Source organism: Microchirus variegatus (assembly GCF_963457635.1).
Source record: "Microchirus variegatus genome assembly, chromosome: 3".
Lineage (NCBI taxonomy): Eukaryota > Metazoa > Chordata > Actinopteri > Pleuronectiformes > Soleidae > Microchirus > Microchirus variegatus.
The window spans coordinates 24,536,214-24,552,220 of NC_139804.1; the positions used below are offsets into that span (position 1 = coordinate 24,536,214).

A 16,007-nucleotide genomic window follows, 5' to 3' on the forward strand; every position below is an offset into this window, starting at 1 on the left:
ACAATTTGGTTTAAGTTTTGAATTTTGGAAGTCAGTTATTCATTTGTAAATAATGAAATAGTTAATGAATAGTTAAAAGACACTCCTTTTCTTTGCCAGAGAGCATGTGTGAGTCACTGCATTCACACCTACACCTAAAAAGAAATGAGTCCATCCCTGCTGGTGTCAACACATTTCTTTGAGTGTATAATGGATCAAATCATCAATAATCAATTTAATGTGTCACCTAGTAGAAGCAGCTCCCCTCGTTTCGAGCCCTCTTTTTTCTTCCGTCCACTTCAGAGGTGTGATACGACCCCTGGGTGGATGCTCCCTGCCTTTTTCTAGCTGCAGAAGCATAGCAACAGTCCCTGTAAAAATAGGATTGTCTTCTCTAAAGCCGACTCGACACCGCAGATACAACACACACTTCACTCCATTGATTATGCACCCAAGCCCCTCAGAGCACAGCTTTACAAGAGATTTCTTCCCCTCTTTGCCTTGCTCGATCTCCTTGCAGCTCCCATTTTCAACCTCTCACTCAGGTTTGGAGCCATTTACCTCACAAACGCATCAATATTTTAGTCCCTCCACCATTTTTCATCATTTCTTTTGTTTCCCCTGGACAATGAAATGTTAATGCTATTTGGGCACAAGAGACACACTGTAAACATAGGCTGAAGCCATTTTGTATGGGTGGATCCTCTGCAATAACAAAAAAAACATCTAGACTTTTCAAGTTCCATTGATTTGCACGACTGCAATTACAGCGACTGGCAGTCGAACGCTAACTGTGTTTGTAATATGAAATCCTATAAAAACGCCAAAACCAACAATAAGTCAATCTGGCTGAATATTGCCTGTGTGTCACCAAAGCCTCATAATTCTTATTCCTCTGCGTCACAAAGCTTCTTTCTTGTCAAAACCCATTCATTTTGAAAATGTAAAAAAAAATGGAATACTTTGAAAGATGAGCACATTATACATGTATTTTGCGTGCTGTGTATTTTACCCCTGTCCTGCTGCTGAACATACTCACCACAGAGTGTAAATGTTATTTTACGATTGAATATGTCCCCAACAAATGATTTACCTTAGACTTTTGCTATAAAATTAAATAAAGAATAAAATAAAACATTTACAGTCAGTTTTAAAGGTCCAGTGTGTAACATTAAGGGGAGATTATTGTCAGAAATGAATCAACTACTCAAGCACACATGTTTGTATTATCGCTTTAAATAAATCTGTAGCCTTAGAATAAGCATTTTTAGGTACTTTAGGCGAGGGCCTTGCTTTACAGAGGCCAATACAATGCCCAAACCAGACAGAGTGTGTGTGTTTTTAATGTTCTCAAGAAGAATTAAATAATTGTTGCTGTGCAACGGCCACAGTATAGTTCCGTGACACACTTGTGAAAGGGGAGGAGTGAGTGGACGAGTCTCACCATGAGATGTCACTAATTCTTACACACTGTATGTGTACGTGTTTGAACTTTCAGCATATATGTCGTTTTATTGTACCCTTTACGCGTGTGGACATGGCAACCTCAGGGTCCACAGACATCGCAGTCCGTTGGCATTTCATGTTAGTTTTCAACAGTTGTCCATTACTATCTGAAACACATGCACAGAAGAATAAGATGCAGGCGCCAAGGCTGAGGAGGCTGAGCAAACAAACACGCTGAGAGGTGGGAAGAGAAAGGACAGATGTATTGAAAGCTGTTGAGTGATGTGTTTTTTCTTGATTGCTGTGTATAGTGTTGAAGGAAGGAGGGAGAGAAGGGAGGATATGCAGCTGAGAGAGAGAGAGAGCGGGAGAGGCAGGAAGAGAGAGAGAGAAAGATCCATAATCCTCTCATAGGGGTTTTAACCAAAACAAGGCCAGACTGTACAGAACATATGGAAATGTAACACACAAATGATAGCCATGAGAATGCCTACATATAGCACATTTCTCAGTAAAGGCTTTTCTCTAAAACGATATACGTCATCACTCATTCCGCAGTGTGTTTTGGGTTCAAAACTTGATCGTTAAAGCAAATTAAGCCTGATCTCTGATGCCAGAGTAGCTCCAGTGCTCTAGTTATTTTTGGACAAACCAATTTTTCTCAACACTATGTTCTAATTAATGGCTTCTCACCGCATCTACTCAAGCATGAATTTAAAGAACTCAGATTATGGGTTATCCTGGATTATGCAAAGGACCCTGTGCACAAACACTTATCAGTTTCATTTCTTTGTCCTCCCAATGATATTCATGCCAAATCCCTCAGTGCTGTATCTTTGCTCACAGCTGGCAAGTGTAACTAAAGGATTATGCAAGCAGCTTCTACAAGCAAATAGATTTCTCCCTACTTCAGAGGAAACGGCTAGTTATACAGTGCCTATCTGTCCGCCAGGCACACACAAAAACAGATCTTCAATTTTTTTTGTTCATTTATTTTAACAGTGCATTTCAAAGAGAGATGGAGAGGGAAAAGAATGAGAAACAGGAGAACAAAACAAGCCCAAAACCAGCAGGTCTCACATTATACTGTACTCCATGTACAGTCTCTGCATCATACAACCGAATGCAAAAGTGAGACCATGTCTGCGTCTCTGCATTAAGGTGTCATTACCAAATGGAAGCTAAAACAACAGTGCCTGAACTTCATCTGAACTGGATTTGCATTAAAGCACACTGTAGGAGAAACCATTATCTATTCAGCGACACCACCATGACTACTTCCTGCCTGTAAATATGTCTGAAGGTTACTTTCCCCATATATGGGCCCGGTCGAGCATATAGCCGGTGATGGCGCTTTCTGATTCTCTGCGTGGCTGCCCGCCTGTCCCTGAGGGAAATGTGTATTAATTAGCATTGATCTGCAGCAAGAAAACACAGAGCAGATTGGGACAGGTCCAAGGCCATAGCAGATACAGCAGCGTACTTGAAATACAGCACAGAGCGCATTAACATTTTGCATTTATAGGCAGCTACTTGACATCCTGATCCAGAGCAATGCACCAGTGCAACACTCGAACAAAAGACCCAAAGAACATGTTGCCTTGTTTCCCTTCCACACAAAGAATCGATCAAATATTCCAAATACAGTCTCTCTAATAACTTATGGTCATATAATGCTGATCTGCATTTTCTCTCCTTTAGACCACTATTTTTTTTGTTACTCATTTCCAGTTCTCATATTGATAATATTGTTTTTAGAAGAAGATTCTACAGAAAACACAATTTAGGATTTTATTCATCTTTTCTCTTGAGGAGGCCTCATTTAAAATATCTTCTTTCACACACTTTTGTGCATGTAATCGAATCCATGCATGCAATTGACACCATTTTTCTTTTTTTATTGATTATCCCCAAACGTGTGCAATAAAGTTTTATTGGAGCTAAAACAGATTTCTGCCACATGATCGTCCCTGATCTGATAAGCTCTGCCTGTGAAATAATCACGTCCCAAAAACATTTCAGACATCCTGAATTAAATTCCGTTCAACCCTCCCTCATTATGGTGTACATTTGCTCATTTAGATTCTCCTTGTGCAGAGGCAATATGTGCACGGCACATTAAGACTATGTCATGTGGTTGAGCAGAACCTTTGCTGTGATAATCAGCCTGGAACTGGAGATCACTGGGGTTTAGACAGTTAGTCTGATGAAAAAGTATTGGTTCTTTGGACCATTATTTTTTGCTGACTGGAAATACCAGTTGTTGTTTCATTAGAAAATGAAAAGAAAATCACTGATTCTGAATTAAGCCACAGGTCTGGTTGGTCTGTTGGTGCTAATTGATTTACCTGGTTGATGAAAATATACTATTTCAGCCTACGCAATATTTCAACTGTTGAGAGAAGATAGACCGAGGAAGGAAAGGGGAAAAGAGAAAGAGAAATGGGGAGTTTGTTTTGGAGAACTAGACAACACTTGCCCTAGGAGGCCGAGGGAACCTGACCATGTTGCTATGGAAACTCAAGTACAGCAGAAAGTAACAGCGAAATCAATTCAGATTGAGCTTTTCTCTCTCTCTCCCTCACACACACACACTCTCTCTTTCTCGCTCTCTCTCTCCTTATACTCACAAGAGCTACAAAGCACATTTTCACTGTGAACCACCACATTTTAACTATTCCCGGGTTGATGCTGCATTTATCAAAACAAACACAGTCATTTTTCTTTCCGTTCATCTAAAATGACAAATGTGGGTTACACTGACATAAAAAAAAAAAGAGAGAAGAAGAATAAAAACTTTCAGATGCACAACTCTGAAATTATATTAAAGAGGATTGCGGCCATGAATGTGCCGTCATGCTGCAAACACAAATCACCCTCTGTCTCAGGCACACCGTTCATTCTTGCTCTTTCTTTCCTATCGCTTCATCCTCTTCACTCACTCCCTCAGAGGGGCAACAGCAGCTGTGTGCAGGTGATAAGCGTGTGCAGCAATGGGTGCTTGGCTCTGACTGGCTTGCTCAACTCCTACGCTGATGTGAAGATTGCCGGATGCGTCTGTCAAAAGGCCACTCCTCTCGCGGTTGTCACCCGTGTGACGTCACTGCCACGAATGAAAGCTCGACTGGCAAGATCATTCTACCTTTCAACGTTTCCCCGTGAAGTCTCCCCTTGCATTTAAGAATGAATCACGAACGGAATGCAGGGCAATGTTTAAAATGATCCTCACTAAAATAACATGGCTGAATCTGAACACAGTTCTGATCATTTCAGACAGGAATTGACTGAGTGTCAGCCATCCAGGCGACATGTTTTCACCACAGCCACTTAGCAGCAGCCTGCAGGGAGTTTAGGTGGTGTTTCAATCTTAGTTGTTGGCTGCACAATGGCAAGGTGAGGTCAAAGACAAGGTGCAACGATACCCAGTCTGTCTGTGTGTGTGTGTGTGTGTGTGTGTGTGTGTGTGTGTGTGTGTGTGTGTGTGTGTGTGTGTGTGTGTGTGTGTGTGTGTGTGTGTGTGTGTGTGTGTGTGTGTGTGTGTGTGTTTTCTCAAGGTTCACGTCAAAGAGGAGGCAAGAGGAGCGAAAACGAGCCTTGAAGAAAAAATAATGATGCTTGATGCCTCATACATCAAGTAAAAGATTGAGGGTCACCTTGCAGTGAAGTCAGCTGGTCATTTTCAATCCGGAGCACGATTTGTCAAAATCACAGAAGTCAGTGGAAATGTACTACTCTTGAGTGGAACAGAAACAGAAATTTTTCTACGATTGTGTTCCAATACAGTTAAAAACAGTTGCCAATTTATTCTGTTCTGTTAATCACCGTTATCTCCAATCCAGGGTTTTGAAAAGACGTTTGTCAGTTTCATTTTAAAAGGCTCACATTTGTATTATGCACTGTTTTGAGAGGTTCTGTTCATTTTGGCCTCAATATATTATTTTATTTTCTTACAGCACAAGCTCTGGAAAAATAATACTTTGTTTTCTACTTGGCCTGATTGTATTCATTGTATTTTTTATTGTATTATTAGTGGGGCAAATGTAGCTGCTAGTTTAGATAACTGTCTAAGTGACTGACAAGGTTTGCACTGATTTTGAAAATATGACTCATATGTAGGTTATTGTCTACAGCCATGTACATAAACATAAATCAACATAAATCGTATCAGCACCCAAGTTTTTTTATACAACCAAAACGCGATTCTAAAAAAGATTCCTCAACACAATCATCATTCTAATTCATTTTAACATTCTCTTGTCAGGCATGAACTGTGTTTCCTCATAAGATACTTGATTGTTGCATGTCTCTGCTGAAGTACCTCTGAAAACCATTTGAAAACTCTGAAATCTTCTCAACTTTTCGTCCAGCCACAATTCATGTAAATCAAAAAAAACACAATCCACAAGAAGCCGAATGCTTGCTGCTAGTGTTTCCATAATATTAAGTTGGTGGATTTATATGAAATACGTGAGACACTGGTCCAAATCGAGGCAGCACAGGATGAGTGCTCTTGGCTATTTGTGGGTCAAGCCCTCAAACACTCTATATCCTACATTTCCCATAATCCAAGAAAATGACAGCTTTCATGTGACACTAAGTGTCTGGTCAATGTTGTCAAAGTCCACACCCAGTTATTTATTAAGGCCGTCTGGTTTTTCAGCACTGATTTCCCATTGATCTCCCTGAGACATATTTATAATGTATAGATGATTGTAGCATCATTATTAACTCATTAAGTCACATCTTTCCCTCCGATTCCTGTCCAGACGATTATGAAATTGTGAAAAATCCTTATTAGGTCAGTCATGTGATAAAGTGCCTTCTTATTTATTTTTCTTTTTTTTACTCCAATCAGACACTTCCATGTTCGGATGAGACATCATTGCATTATGGTATGTGACTGTGCACACTGGTTTGTCTCCAAAATTCCCCCAGCACTTGAGCTGGGATCATATGGGCTAATTCCTCCGTGAACCATGCCACGTGTCAGTAATACTGTAACACATGCGCATACAAACAGGGACACAGGAGTTTGCCATATTCATCCAACAGTTTATAAACAGAAATGAATTGCTTGTTCTGGCTGTAATTATCTCACACCCCTGCTTATTACTAATCTGTGTCCTGGCCTGATGCCAGACTCATTCTGGCCCATCTCCAGTCCATTTTCAGAAGTGTTGTACTTTAGTCATCCATAAGCTCTGTGGCTGCATGAAACATCTCCCCTGAGTGAACTATACCCAACTATATACACAATTCGATCTCTTTTATAAGCTAATTACTGTATTGCTCTGCAGCACTGTATAAAATGTATAGTCTTGTAATGTCCTGATTCTATATAACTAAATATTATTGTATTATTTATTTTATAATTATTAATAAAATTAAGTAAGTGTCATTTACACACATTGCACTTTCACTTTTAAATGTGTTGAGTGAACAGAAACCTGCAGAAAAAACTGCTCCACCATTTAATCTTGTGTTGTGGATCTGTGGAAGTTACCGTCTTCATGTAGATCTAGTTAAATCTACTATTTGACTTATAGTTGTGCTACTTTTATCCTCACGGTAAGTGAAAACTCTAAATCTCTTTCTGCTCAATTGCATAACTATGGTATAGCTCAGTGGTATAGTCCACAGACCTCGGTGTGGAGGGCTGGGGTTCAAATGCCGGTCAGGGCAGGTCAGCTAATATCCAATGTGGGCCCTTAGGCAAGGCCCTTAATGCTACTTGCCTTTCTCAGATGTGAGAATTGAACAATGTAAGTCGCTTTAGATAACATTGTCAGCTAAATGACATGTAATGTAATGTAACTATATATAACTTCATCAAATCCATTATCAAAGGGCAGAAAAAGCGCTGATCAGGCTGAGTATCATGCTATTCATTAAAGGTTCAATCCACCCAAATGTTACTCCACTGATACTTCATTACCAGCTCAAGTCCTGCACCCGACAGCATTGATACCAAGAAGAAGGCACGATCACGCTGCTTCGTAACTATTTCTTTTTTTTGGGGGGGGGGGGGGGGGGGGGGATTTGTTTCAGATCTTTTACTTATAACACTTGACGCCGTAAAGAGCAGTGTAGTGCTTTTATTGTCTCAGACATACATCTCAGATCCACTGTCTGATGCCCAAATATAAAAACTGTATCATTTTGGGTGAAGTGGCCCTTTAAGTCAAGTGACAATTATCAAAAGTTTTCTCAAGATGGAATAAAAAAATCATGCTTATTATCCACATTATAGCTAAACTAACTGTAATCTTGGTATTCAGCACTGGCTTCGTCTGAAATTGCATACATGTGTAACTATTTGAGGCATGAAATATAAAAACATAACTGTAATGCGGTGTAATGATGACACACTTTACCAAAACAGTGCTTTTTCAAGCTTCTGCCTTCAATCCAAGCTGAAAACAAAGGGACTCCCCCTCATCACAGGAAGCTAAATTGCCTATTAAAGATGAGAGCATGTTCAGTCTCCCAATGTGCCCGGCCATCACCACTCTAATCATTCCCTGCCTAAACAGCCTAATGGCTGCCATATTGCTACAGTTTATTAGTAAACACTGATGGAAGGCTGCCTGCTTCAACAGTTGTTGATTTTGTCTATCCGTATGGAGTATCAGCTGGGAATCACAGCCTCAGTGCCAAAATGTTGTCTGCTGTTCAGTCTCCCGTCACTAAATAGATTGCTTTATTGTTTTATGTGCATAGTGATTAGGGTGACAGTAGATGGCTTAATATAACACAGAAAGCAAAGGGAAAAAAAGCACAAAGCAAATTTGAGAGCAGGGAACAGTCTTTCTGCTGGTATTTCCTCTTCCTCTACCAATGTGAAATGGAAGACAACGTTAAAGCAAGAAATAATTTAAATTCACACTTTGTTTTAGAACAAACAAGTAGAAGGACACACCAAAGACGACCTTAGGCTTAAGATGCTTTTGGGAAGCCCAGTCCAAGATTGATTTCCCCCCCATCTCTGTCTCAGTAGCCCTTCTATCGATCCTTATCAAATATGTATCACGTCCTCAAGCCTTCACCGCAGCTAAGATGGAGACTTCAAACAGCAATAGCTCAAACAGAAAGTCAGAGGAGTGCTCTGCTTTCTTCTTTCAAAATGGCAATCCGATATCTGAGGGAAGATGTAAAATAAATGCATGAAAAAAAATACTAAAACTGTGAGCCATAAATCACAAAAACACAGACGAGAACAGCTTTCAAAAAAACAATGCAATCGCAGGTAATTAAAAATTGAAACAATATTGAATGACGGTTGGTTTGAAGTGAGCCGCACAAAAGACAATGTGGGCAAAGTAACAATAAATAAGAGTGAGACGCACTGTCCACACGATACATTATGAAAACACCCCCACCCTCGAGCAAACATCTCTACTCCAACCTCACTTCTTACTAAAAGGGTCTCGTCCTCTTCCAATTCCCCAAACTCCCCTTCACACAGCACTCATATGTTGCAACCGCACAAAATGCATCCTTGAGCTCATGTTCCCATAATTCTCTGTGGCAGCATTGTGATTAATGCACACAACTATTGATTTTTTTTTTTCCACTTCTTTCTTTCTTTCCTTCTTTCTTTCTTCAGGATACTGAAGAAATACCCCCCCCCCCCCCCACACACACACACAAAACACCTCCTATTTGACAGTATCACACATTGCATACTGTCACTCACTTAAATCAAAATAGAAACAGTATACATACACATGCAATCTGTGCAAACAATAAGCACCCCATCTCCCTCTGCTTTCAGGCATCTGTGTGTGAGTGGACAGGGGAAAAGTGGGTGCAGCAAAAGACAAGGGTCAGCATTTCACTAACTGCTGATCTGTGTGTGTGAGATGATAGGCTCTGTTGTCTTCATAGCGTTTCTCTGTGTGATGGGTGGAGCAGCATGTGAAAGAGCCGCATGCATACAGCTGTTAACACATATTCAGACTGTAGCCATACTATACATGTATGCACTATACGTGCACGTGTACATGTTAATATTCAGAACTTGGTCTGAAATAGTGGTGTGTGATTCCATGCAGGGACGACGACAGCTTGAGCCATGACCTATTTTCCAGCCACCTGACAACAAGATCAATAAACTGTGTTTTGTGAGAAAGACAGAGAGAAATCTGGAGAGAGGAGGAGGAGGATGAATAAGAGGGGCACAGTGGGTGTGGAGCTAAAAAGGAAAGAGAAGTGCGAAAGGAAAGAAAAGAGGGAAAATGCTCAGGGGAAGGACTGTGTCTAATGTGATGCAGTCCCTTGTTTACCAAAGAAAAAGCCTCGCCCATTCTCCTCCACTCCACCTTTTAAATCTCCTCTGTTTTATTCACTTGATTCGCCAACTCTCTTGCCTCTAATCTTCCCTTTCCTCATTTCTTTGCATCTTCATTCCCCCTAAACTCAATTCTACCAACGTGCCCTCTTTTCAAGGTTGGCCTGACTTTGGGTGTGTGGAATTTACAGCCCTGTCTTCGTCTCCCTCTCAGTGCCCTCACTGTCAATCTCAGTGAAAAATGGAGGTGGTAGGACATCACTGGCATGATAAATTCCTGCTGAGCATTGATGCTGTAAACCCAACACCTACAACAGCCTCTTTGAAGACATCCTTAACATTCCAGTGACTGAGCTGGTGGCTGGTTAGGTCTGTGATTCTATTAGCGAGCAAACTGTTTAATTAGCCCCTATAAGCACTCACAAGAACCCACGAGAGAAGACTGAACAGAATTGCAGCAGTGCTGAGGCACTTTCATCGCTTAAATGCTAAACGCACAGTTAGGAGGCAGCCGACGTGAGCGTGACAGAAAAATGTATCTGCAGATCGTTTCACTGATGCTGTGAGTATTGGATGGACTTATTTGCATAAAGCAAATAATAAAAAAAACAGCATTTTCCATTCAGGGGGGAAATTGACAGGGGTACTGTGCCAAGGAGGTCACAGAAGAGAAGAGAAGAGAAGAGAAGAGAAGAGAAGAGAAGAGAAGAGAAGAGAAGAGAAGAGAAGAGAAGAGAAGAGAAGAGAAGAGAAGAGAAGAGAAGAGAAGAGAAGAGAAGAGAAGAGAAGCTCAATATGAAAGAAGTCAACTTGCATGTAAATTTGTATATACAAAATTCTATTATATCAATATATAGGGGAGATTTCTTATCTATTTACTTATAGATACTGCTATAGAGTGACTGCTTAGTTCGCTGTTAACGCTTTGAAATTAACAATTTAAATACGAAATAAAACGTATCTACCGATGCAAAAATAAGCCACTGTATTGATGCTTGTATCAATATATACGAAATATTCTCAACAGTGACGATGTGTTGTATTTCAGCCTCCGACCACTAGCAGCAGGCTTTAAGCCATTTCACTCCTCACCAAACAAAGCAAACTGTATATTGTTAATGCATAACATTGTTATTTTTTACTTTTAACACATACTGTACAAGAGGAGGGAATGACTTTTGGAAACACCCTTCACACTGAGTCTGTCCTAAGACAAAATAAAGCTCTTCATCCTACGTCTTTGCTCTAATCTTCAGGAATGAAAGGCCTGTATGTTGGTTTTAAGGAGGAAACGCAATCTCTTCTAGGACGGAGGAGACTTCCCCATATAATTCCTCTTTTCTTCCTCTATTTCTCACCCCAGAATACCTCTTTCCACCTCTCCTCTCCTGGGGCATTATCCAGGCTGTCTGCCTGGCCCACATCTCCTAATCTGTAGTTGTGTCAGGCTTCTAACTGGATAATTTGGTCTAGTATTGCCTTAGCATTTTAATCTTAGCTTTGTTGTGTAAAATCTACACACTCAAATAAATGTAGGCCATTTGTTTAATTAATTGTTTGAGCCAAATGCTGACAAAATCCCAAATATAGTCAATGGAAGCTCATTTGAGATGAAGAAACGTTTGTTGCCACATTTTCCTAAAAATATTAAGATAAATGTCCAGAATTCATAATGTTCATAATTATTATCAACTCCAGAAGTGGGATTCACAGACTATCCAAAAGTAAAGTAATCACATAAAGGTGAACATAAAAGGTAAGGAAGATGTGTTTACTGGGAATGATGATCATTTCAATAAGAAAACATATCTCTCCTTTATTTATGATCATCACCTCAACCTGTGCTCACCCAAATTTGAAAAACTAATTAATGTACATCAGTCTTTTCATGTGCACGATGCTTACACTTAAAGAAATGGATGCCAATATTGAGACACGCATGAAAAGCGCAGAGCGAGGCACTGTGCGAGTCAACACTAATACTTCTATAAAAGGCATAAAATGTACACAACGTCAATATGTGCTCACTCTGTGGAACACAGACAATTGGTAGTTACAGACGGACAGAATCAACCTTGAGGTGACTAGACTATAATGCATTTAATGCTCTGAGTATAATACTCTGCATTTAGGCATTTAGACACAGGATTTATCCTCTAATTCCCTCCTATATATACTGTATATATGAATCTTAAAGGAGAGGACAAGGTCTCACCAACAATATTTTTTTGTGTGCTTATTCAGGATCAGAGCACTCATTTTGCTGAAACTCATGTCTGTAACCAAGACCTCATAGCTTATTTAGCTCATTCATATTATGAATGTTAAAAGACAAAAGGTAGATAGATAGAAACACACACACACAAACACAGCAAGCCTTTTCAAAACCATGGCCACTTGACACAAACTCGGGAGCATATCAAATTAAAAAACACGGTGCATGTCACACACACATCCACACGCACACACAAGCCTTAAATAAAGGTCCATCATATTAAACTCTGGTAGCAACACAGTAGGACACAGCTCAGCTCCTCCTCTCCCCCATTCTTTCTGTTTTTGCCTCTTTCATCTCTCTATTAGCGCTGTCAATTGTTTATCAAAAGCGGCGAGGAGATCGGAGCCGGGCATTTGAAAGCTCATGCTGTGAGACCCATTTTAAAATTCATGACAGGTTAATGGTATGTTAGTGGCAACATTAGGACCCAGTGAGCTTGCGTGGTGCTCATTCACATTGAAAACAGGCCGCTTCAAATGACTACTAAGCAGTCCTCATTCGGAGAGGTAATTCATATTGTAATTAACTTTTCAATCACAGCTGATTAATTAAGACAGTCCCCAGTCTGTAATTATGCATCTATTTTTTACCCGAATGTGAACCAGTAGATATTCAGAGATTTTGCGGCCGTGATTTAAACCTTCTCTGTGTCTTCTCTGTGAAAGTTAGACATTTATAGATCTTCAACAAGCAGATGGAACCAATGCATCTAAACTGTGCATGGAAATAAATATTATAAGTCAACACACTAGCCAAAGATTTTACCACTAGAAATATAAGTGATTATTTTGCGACTTTGCAATAGAAATACGCCGAGTTCTTCGTCACATTGTGATGCTCAATGTGAGATTATTAATGAGAGCTTCCTTGATGTTACTGTTGCCAACAAGATCTAAGATTATTATTTCAGTGTGACTCTGATAGTTTTATTTTGTGTCCACTGAGAACAAGTCTCCTTTTATACAAAATTTTAAAAATACAAAAGCAAACAAACGCCAAAGAAGGAGTCAGGAAACTAGGCTGGTCAAACTGCACCCACTTACCTTTGTCAAGAAGCCCTGTCGGCCTCCTTACGGTCTCATGCAAAAACATACAAACACGCTCGCGCACACGCCACGTCCTTCTAACCCTCGCTCCATAAGTAAACATACCCTCTCCATAACAGTGCGAAATGAACCCGCTCATGCATCAGAATCTACCATCAAATATTTATCATGGAGCAGCAGTGATTTTGACCGTGTGCTCATGCTTTTGACAGCACTGGCCTGCCGCAATACTTATTGGAATAAACACAGACAATCCATTATCGTTGTTCTTTTGAACACTTGTGAAAGAACTCAAAAGGAAACGCAGATCATCCAGTATAATCCATCAAAAAGTCACTGCATATTCTATAGGCTGCCAGACGTGCTGGAGACAAAAGGAAAAACGTTGTTTTTGACATGACAATAAGAGCTGATTTAAGAAATCACCGGCGAGGACTGGTTTTTCAGTAAACAGTTGGGCTAAACAATAAATCGTTTTCAAATTGGAATTGCAGTCGGCAAATCAGGAAGGCTGCGATTTAAATGTGATTCCTAATCTTGCATTTGAGTATCTACTGTAGAAATGGTCCAGTGTTTAGAAAGTGGGGCATCGAACTGATTTCTTTTTTTCCATCCATCTTCTACCACTTTATCCTGTACATGACATGGGGGTCGTGGGGGGTGCTGATGCCAATCCCAGCTGACACAGGGCTAAAAGCTGGTTCATTTTATGTCTACATTAATTTATGATCAACTAAAATTGTTGTGTTTTCATTACCTTTAAGAGCCCTTCATGTTACCCAGCAGGTCCTGCTCCTTGGAGTCCATAAGGCCGTAATATACAACTTCACTCTTAGATGCACTTAAAATGGTAGATTTCACATGGTTTCTCTAATCATGAGAAAGAATTTTACCACATTGTTTACCACACAATTCTTGAACTACCCAAACATTGGACAATTGTATCTTTGTTTATACTTATACTTTATTAATCACTGAGGGAAATTCTGTCTCCACATTTAACCGATCCTCTACTAGGAACCTTCCTAGAATTAGAAGCAGTGAGCAGCCACTGAGCAGGGGTACCCAGCCTCAACATGGCCATGGCTGCCCCAATGCAGTGATGTAAGACAAGATATTTTACAGCGTTTTATCCTCATAACTGAACAACAAATGGGCTGAAAAAAAACCCATCTCTAATTCTCGTCAACACGATTCATTTCATTTACAGATCGTAATCATATCTGCATGCTGTATATTTGCCCGCTCACCATGACATTAAGCAAAGTGTTCTACCAGCAGCTTGCAGCGAGAAACCTTGAGTAAATAAGTCGCCTGCATGGATCAGACGACACATCTTTATGCTTGGGCAGACACATTTAAAATGCAACCAAAACACCGTCCCAGATTCTGCCCCCGTCAAATGACATAAAGTGCTCACTTAAAGGTCCCTGAACACCCCAGTATGAAGCAAAATCAGCCAGCGGGCAGTATACAGAGCAATCAAATAGATAAGCATCCCATTTAACTTGAGTAAAAATCCAGCCCCTAGAATGTTCTGGTTTCTTGCGTTATCATGCTGCGCCACTGGAGTCAGACAAGGAGGGTAACTAGGTCAATGATGCTATGTAAACTGTTCCACTTTACCCCTTGCTGGACTCAAAATGGAGTTGGCTTGCAGTGTGCATAGGAGAGCGAGGCTCTGTGATTCAGCGTGACAGTTAGCAACATCCTCTGGCTAGTGAGAAGACAAGACTGCACAGATGAGCTGCAGAGCCCCGGTAATGGCAGACAACGACAGCAAACAGGTAAGAAGATGAGTCACAGTGAAACAGAACACAGTGTCCAAAGAGCACGGTGCAGAGCAGAGTGGAGCAGAGGAGGGAGGGGAGGGAGGGGGCTTAGATAAACAGCCAAAAGAAGGCAACACATATACACCTCTCACTTTGTGAAAATTTGGGATAAAACATTTTTTCTCTGCTGTTCAATAACTGAGATACACCACACACAAAGTGACAAACATCATTAGCCATTTGAATATTAATGCTGGCATTTTACACTTGACACGTTACACACTCATCTCAGTTTTCATCGGTTAACTCTGTGGGTTTATGTTGAGGCACTAAGAGATCTGTTTGTTGTCAAAGCAACTTACCTGAGTTGAGTGAAACAGTGTCTTTCTCCCATGATACAACAGTGACATAGGCCTCGACAGAAGCAGGGATAATGCACTTGAAGACGGCTACATTGCCTCTCATAGCCTTCTGGTCAGCCACTCTTACTGTGTAGGGTTCCCGTGAAACTGTTGAGCAAAAAACATGCACATGGTCCAATGGGTTATTCATCTGAAATCAAAATACATCACTGTGCATTAATTTTTTTCATTTTTGGGTAAAGCGAAAGCACCCCTTGGATTAAGGAACTAGGAAAAAAAAACATTTAACTGCAAGGCCTAACAGAGGTGGAAGCAAAAGGGAAGGAACTCTTCATTACACTGGATTCACACATATAGAATTGATCAACTGGATTGATTCTCATTCTTTTTGAATGTAGCAGCATAAAGCTTCACCAAAAATACATTGTTGGTCTGTTGCTTCGATTTGCTTATTTGATTATTATCTGATTATTTTGATAATTACCGATGGTGTTAATTTTAGGGCAGCTGAGGCTTTGGGTGGTGGGCTAATACATTTGTGAAGCAGTGTATATATATATTACATATAATACAAGAGGATGAGAGTTTTTTCCCCTCAGAATCAGAATCCTTTTATTCTCATTGCACAATGTACAATGTACAACAAAATTTTAGCAGTAACCAAGTGTCCACACAACATAAATATAGTAAAAAGTATGAGGTGTCGTCCAATCTTCAGTTCTAAATACTCTAAGCACAAATGAGGGCTGGTCACCACTGCTGTGATGGAGAGTCATGATCACTTCTACTCAAGATATCCATCCTTCAAACTAAGATCAATCGTTTATTAAAATC

General features: G+C 40.2%; 1 protein-coding gene across 2 annotated transcripts in view; it reads right to left on the bottom strand.

Moving 5' to 3' along the window:
- Positions 1-16,007, bottom strand: part of dscamb (Down syndrome cell adhesion molecule b) — a gene marked incomplete at both ends in the record, with an annotated part of 107,237 nt that overhangs the window by 74,000 nt on the left and 17,230 nt on the right. For both annotated transcript variants that reach the window (XM_083887399.1, XM_083887398.1), the window contains one exon: positions 15,174-15,320. In XM_083887399.1, the coding sequence (XP_083743525.1) occupies positions 15,174-15,320 (147 nt within the window). The remainder of the gene's footprint in view (positions 1-15,173; positions 15,321-16,007) is intronic.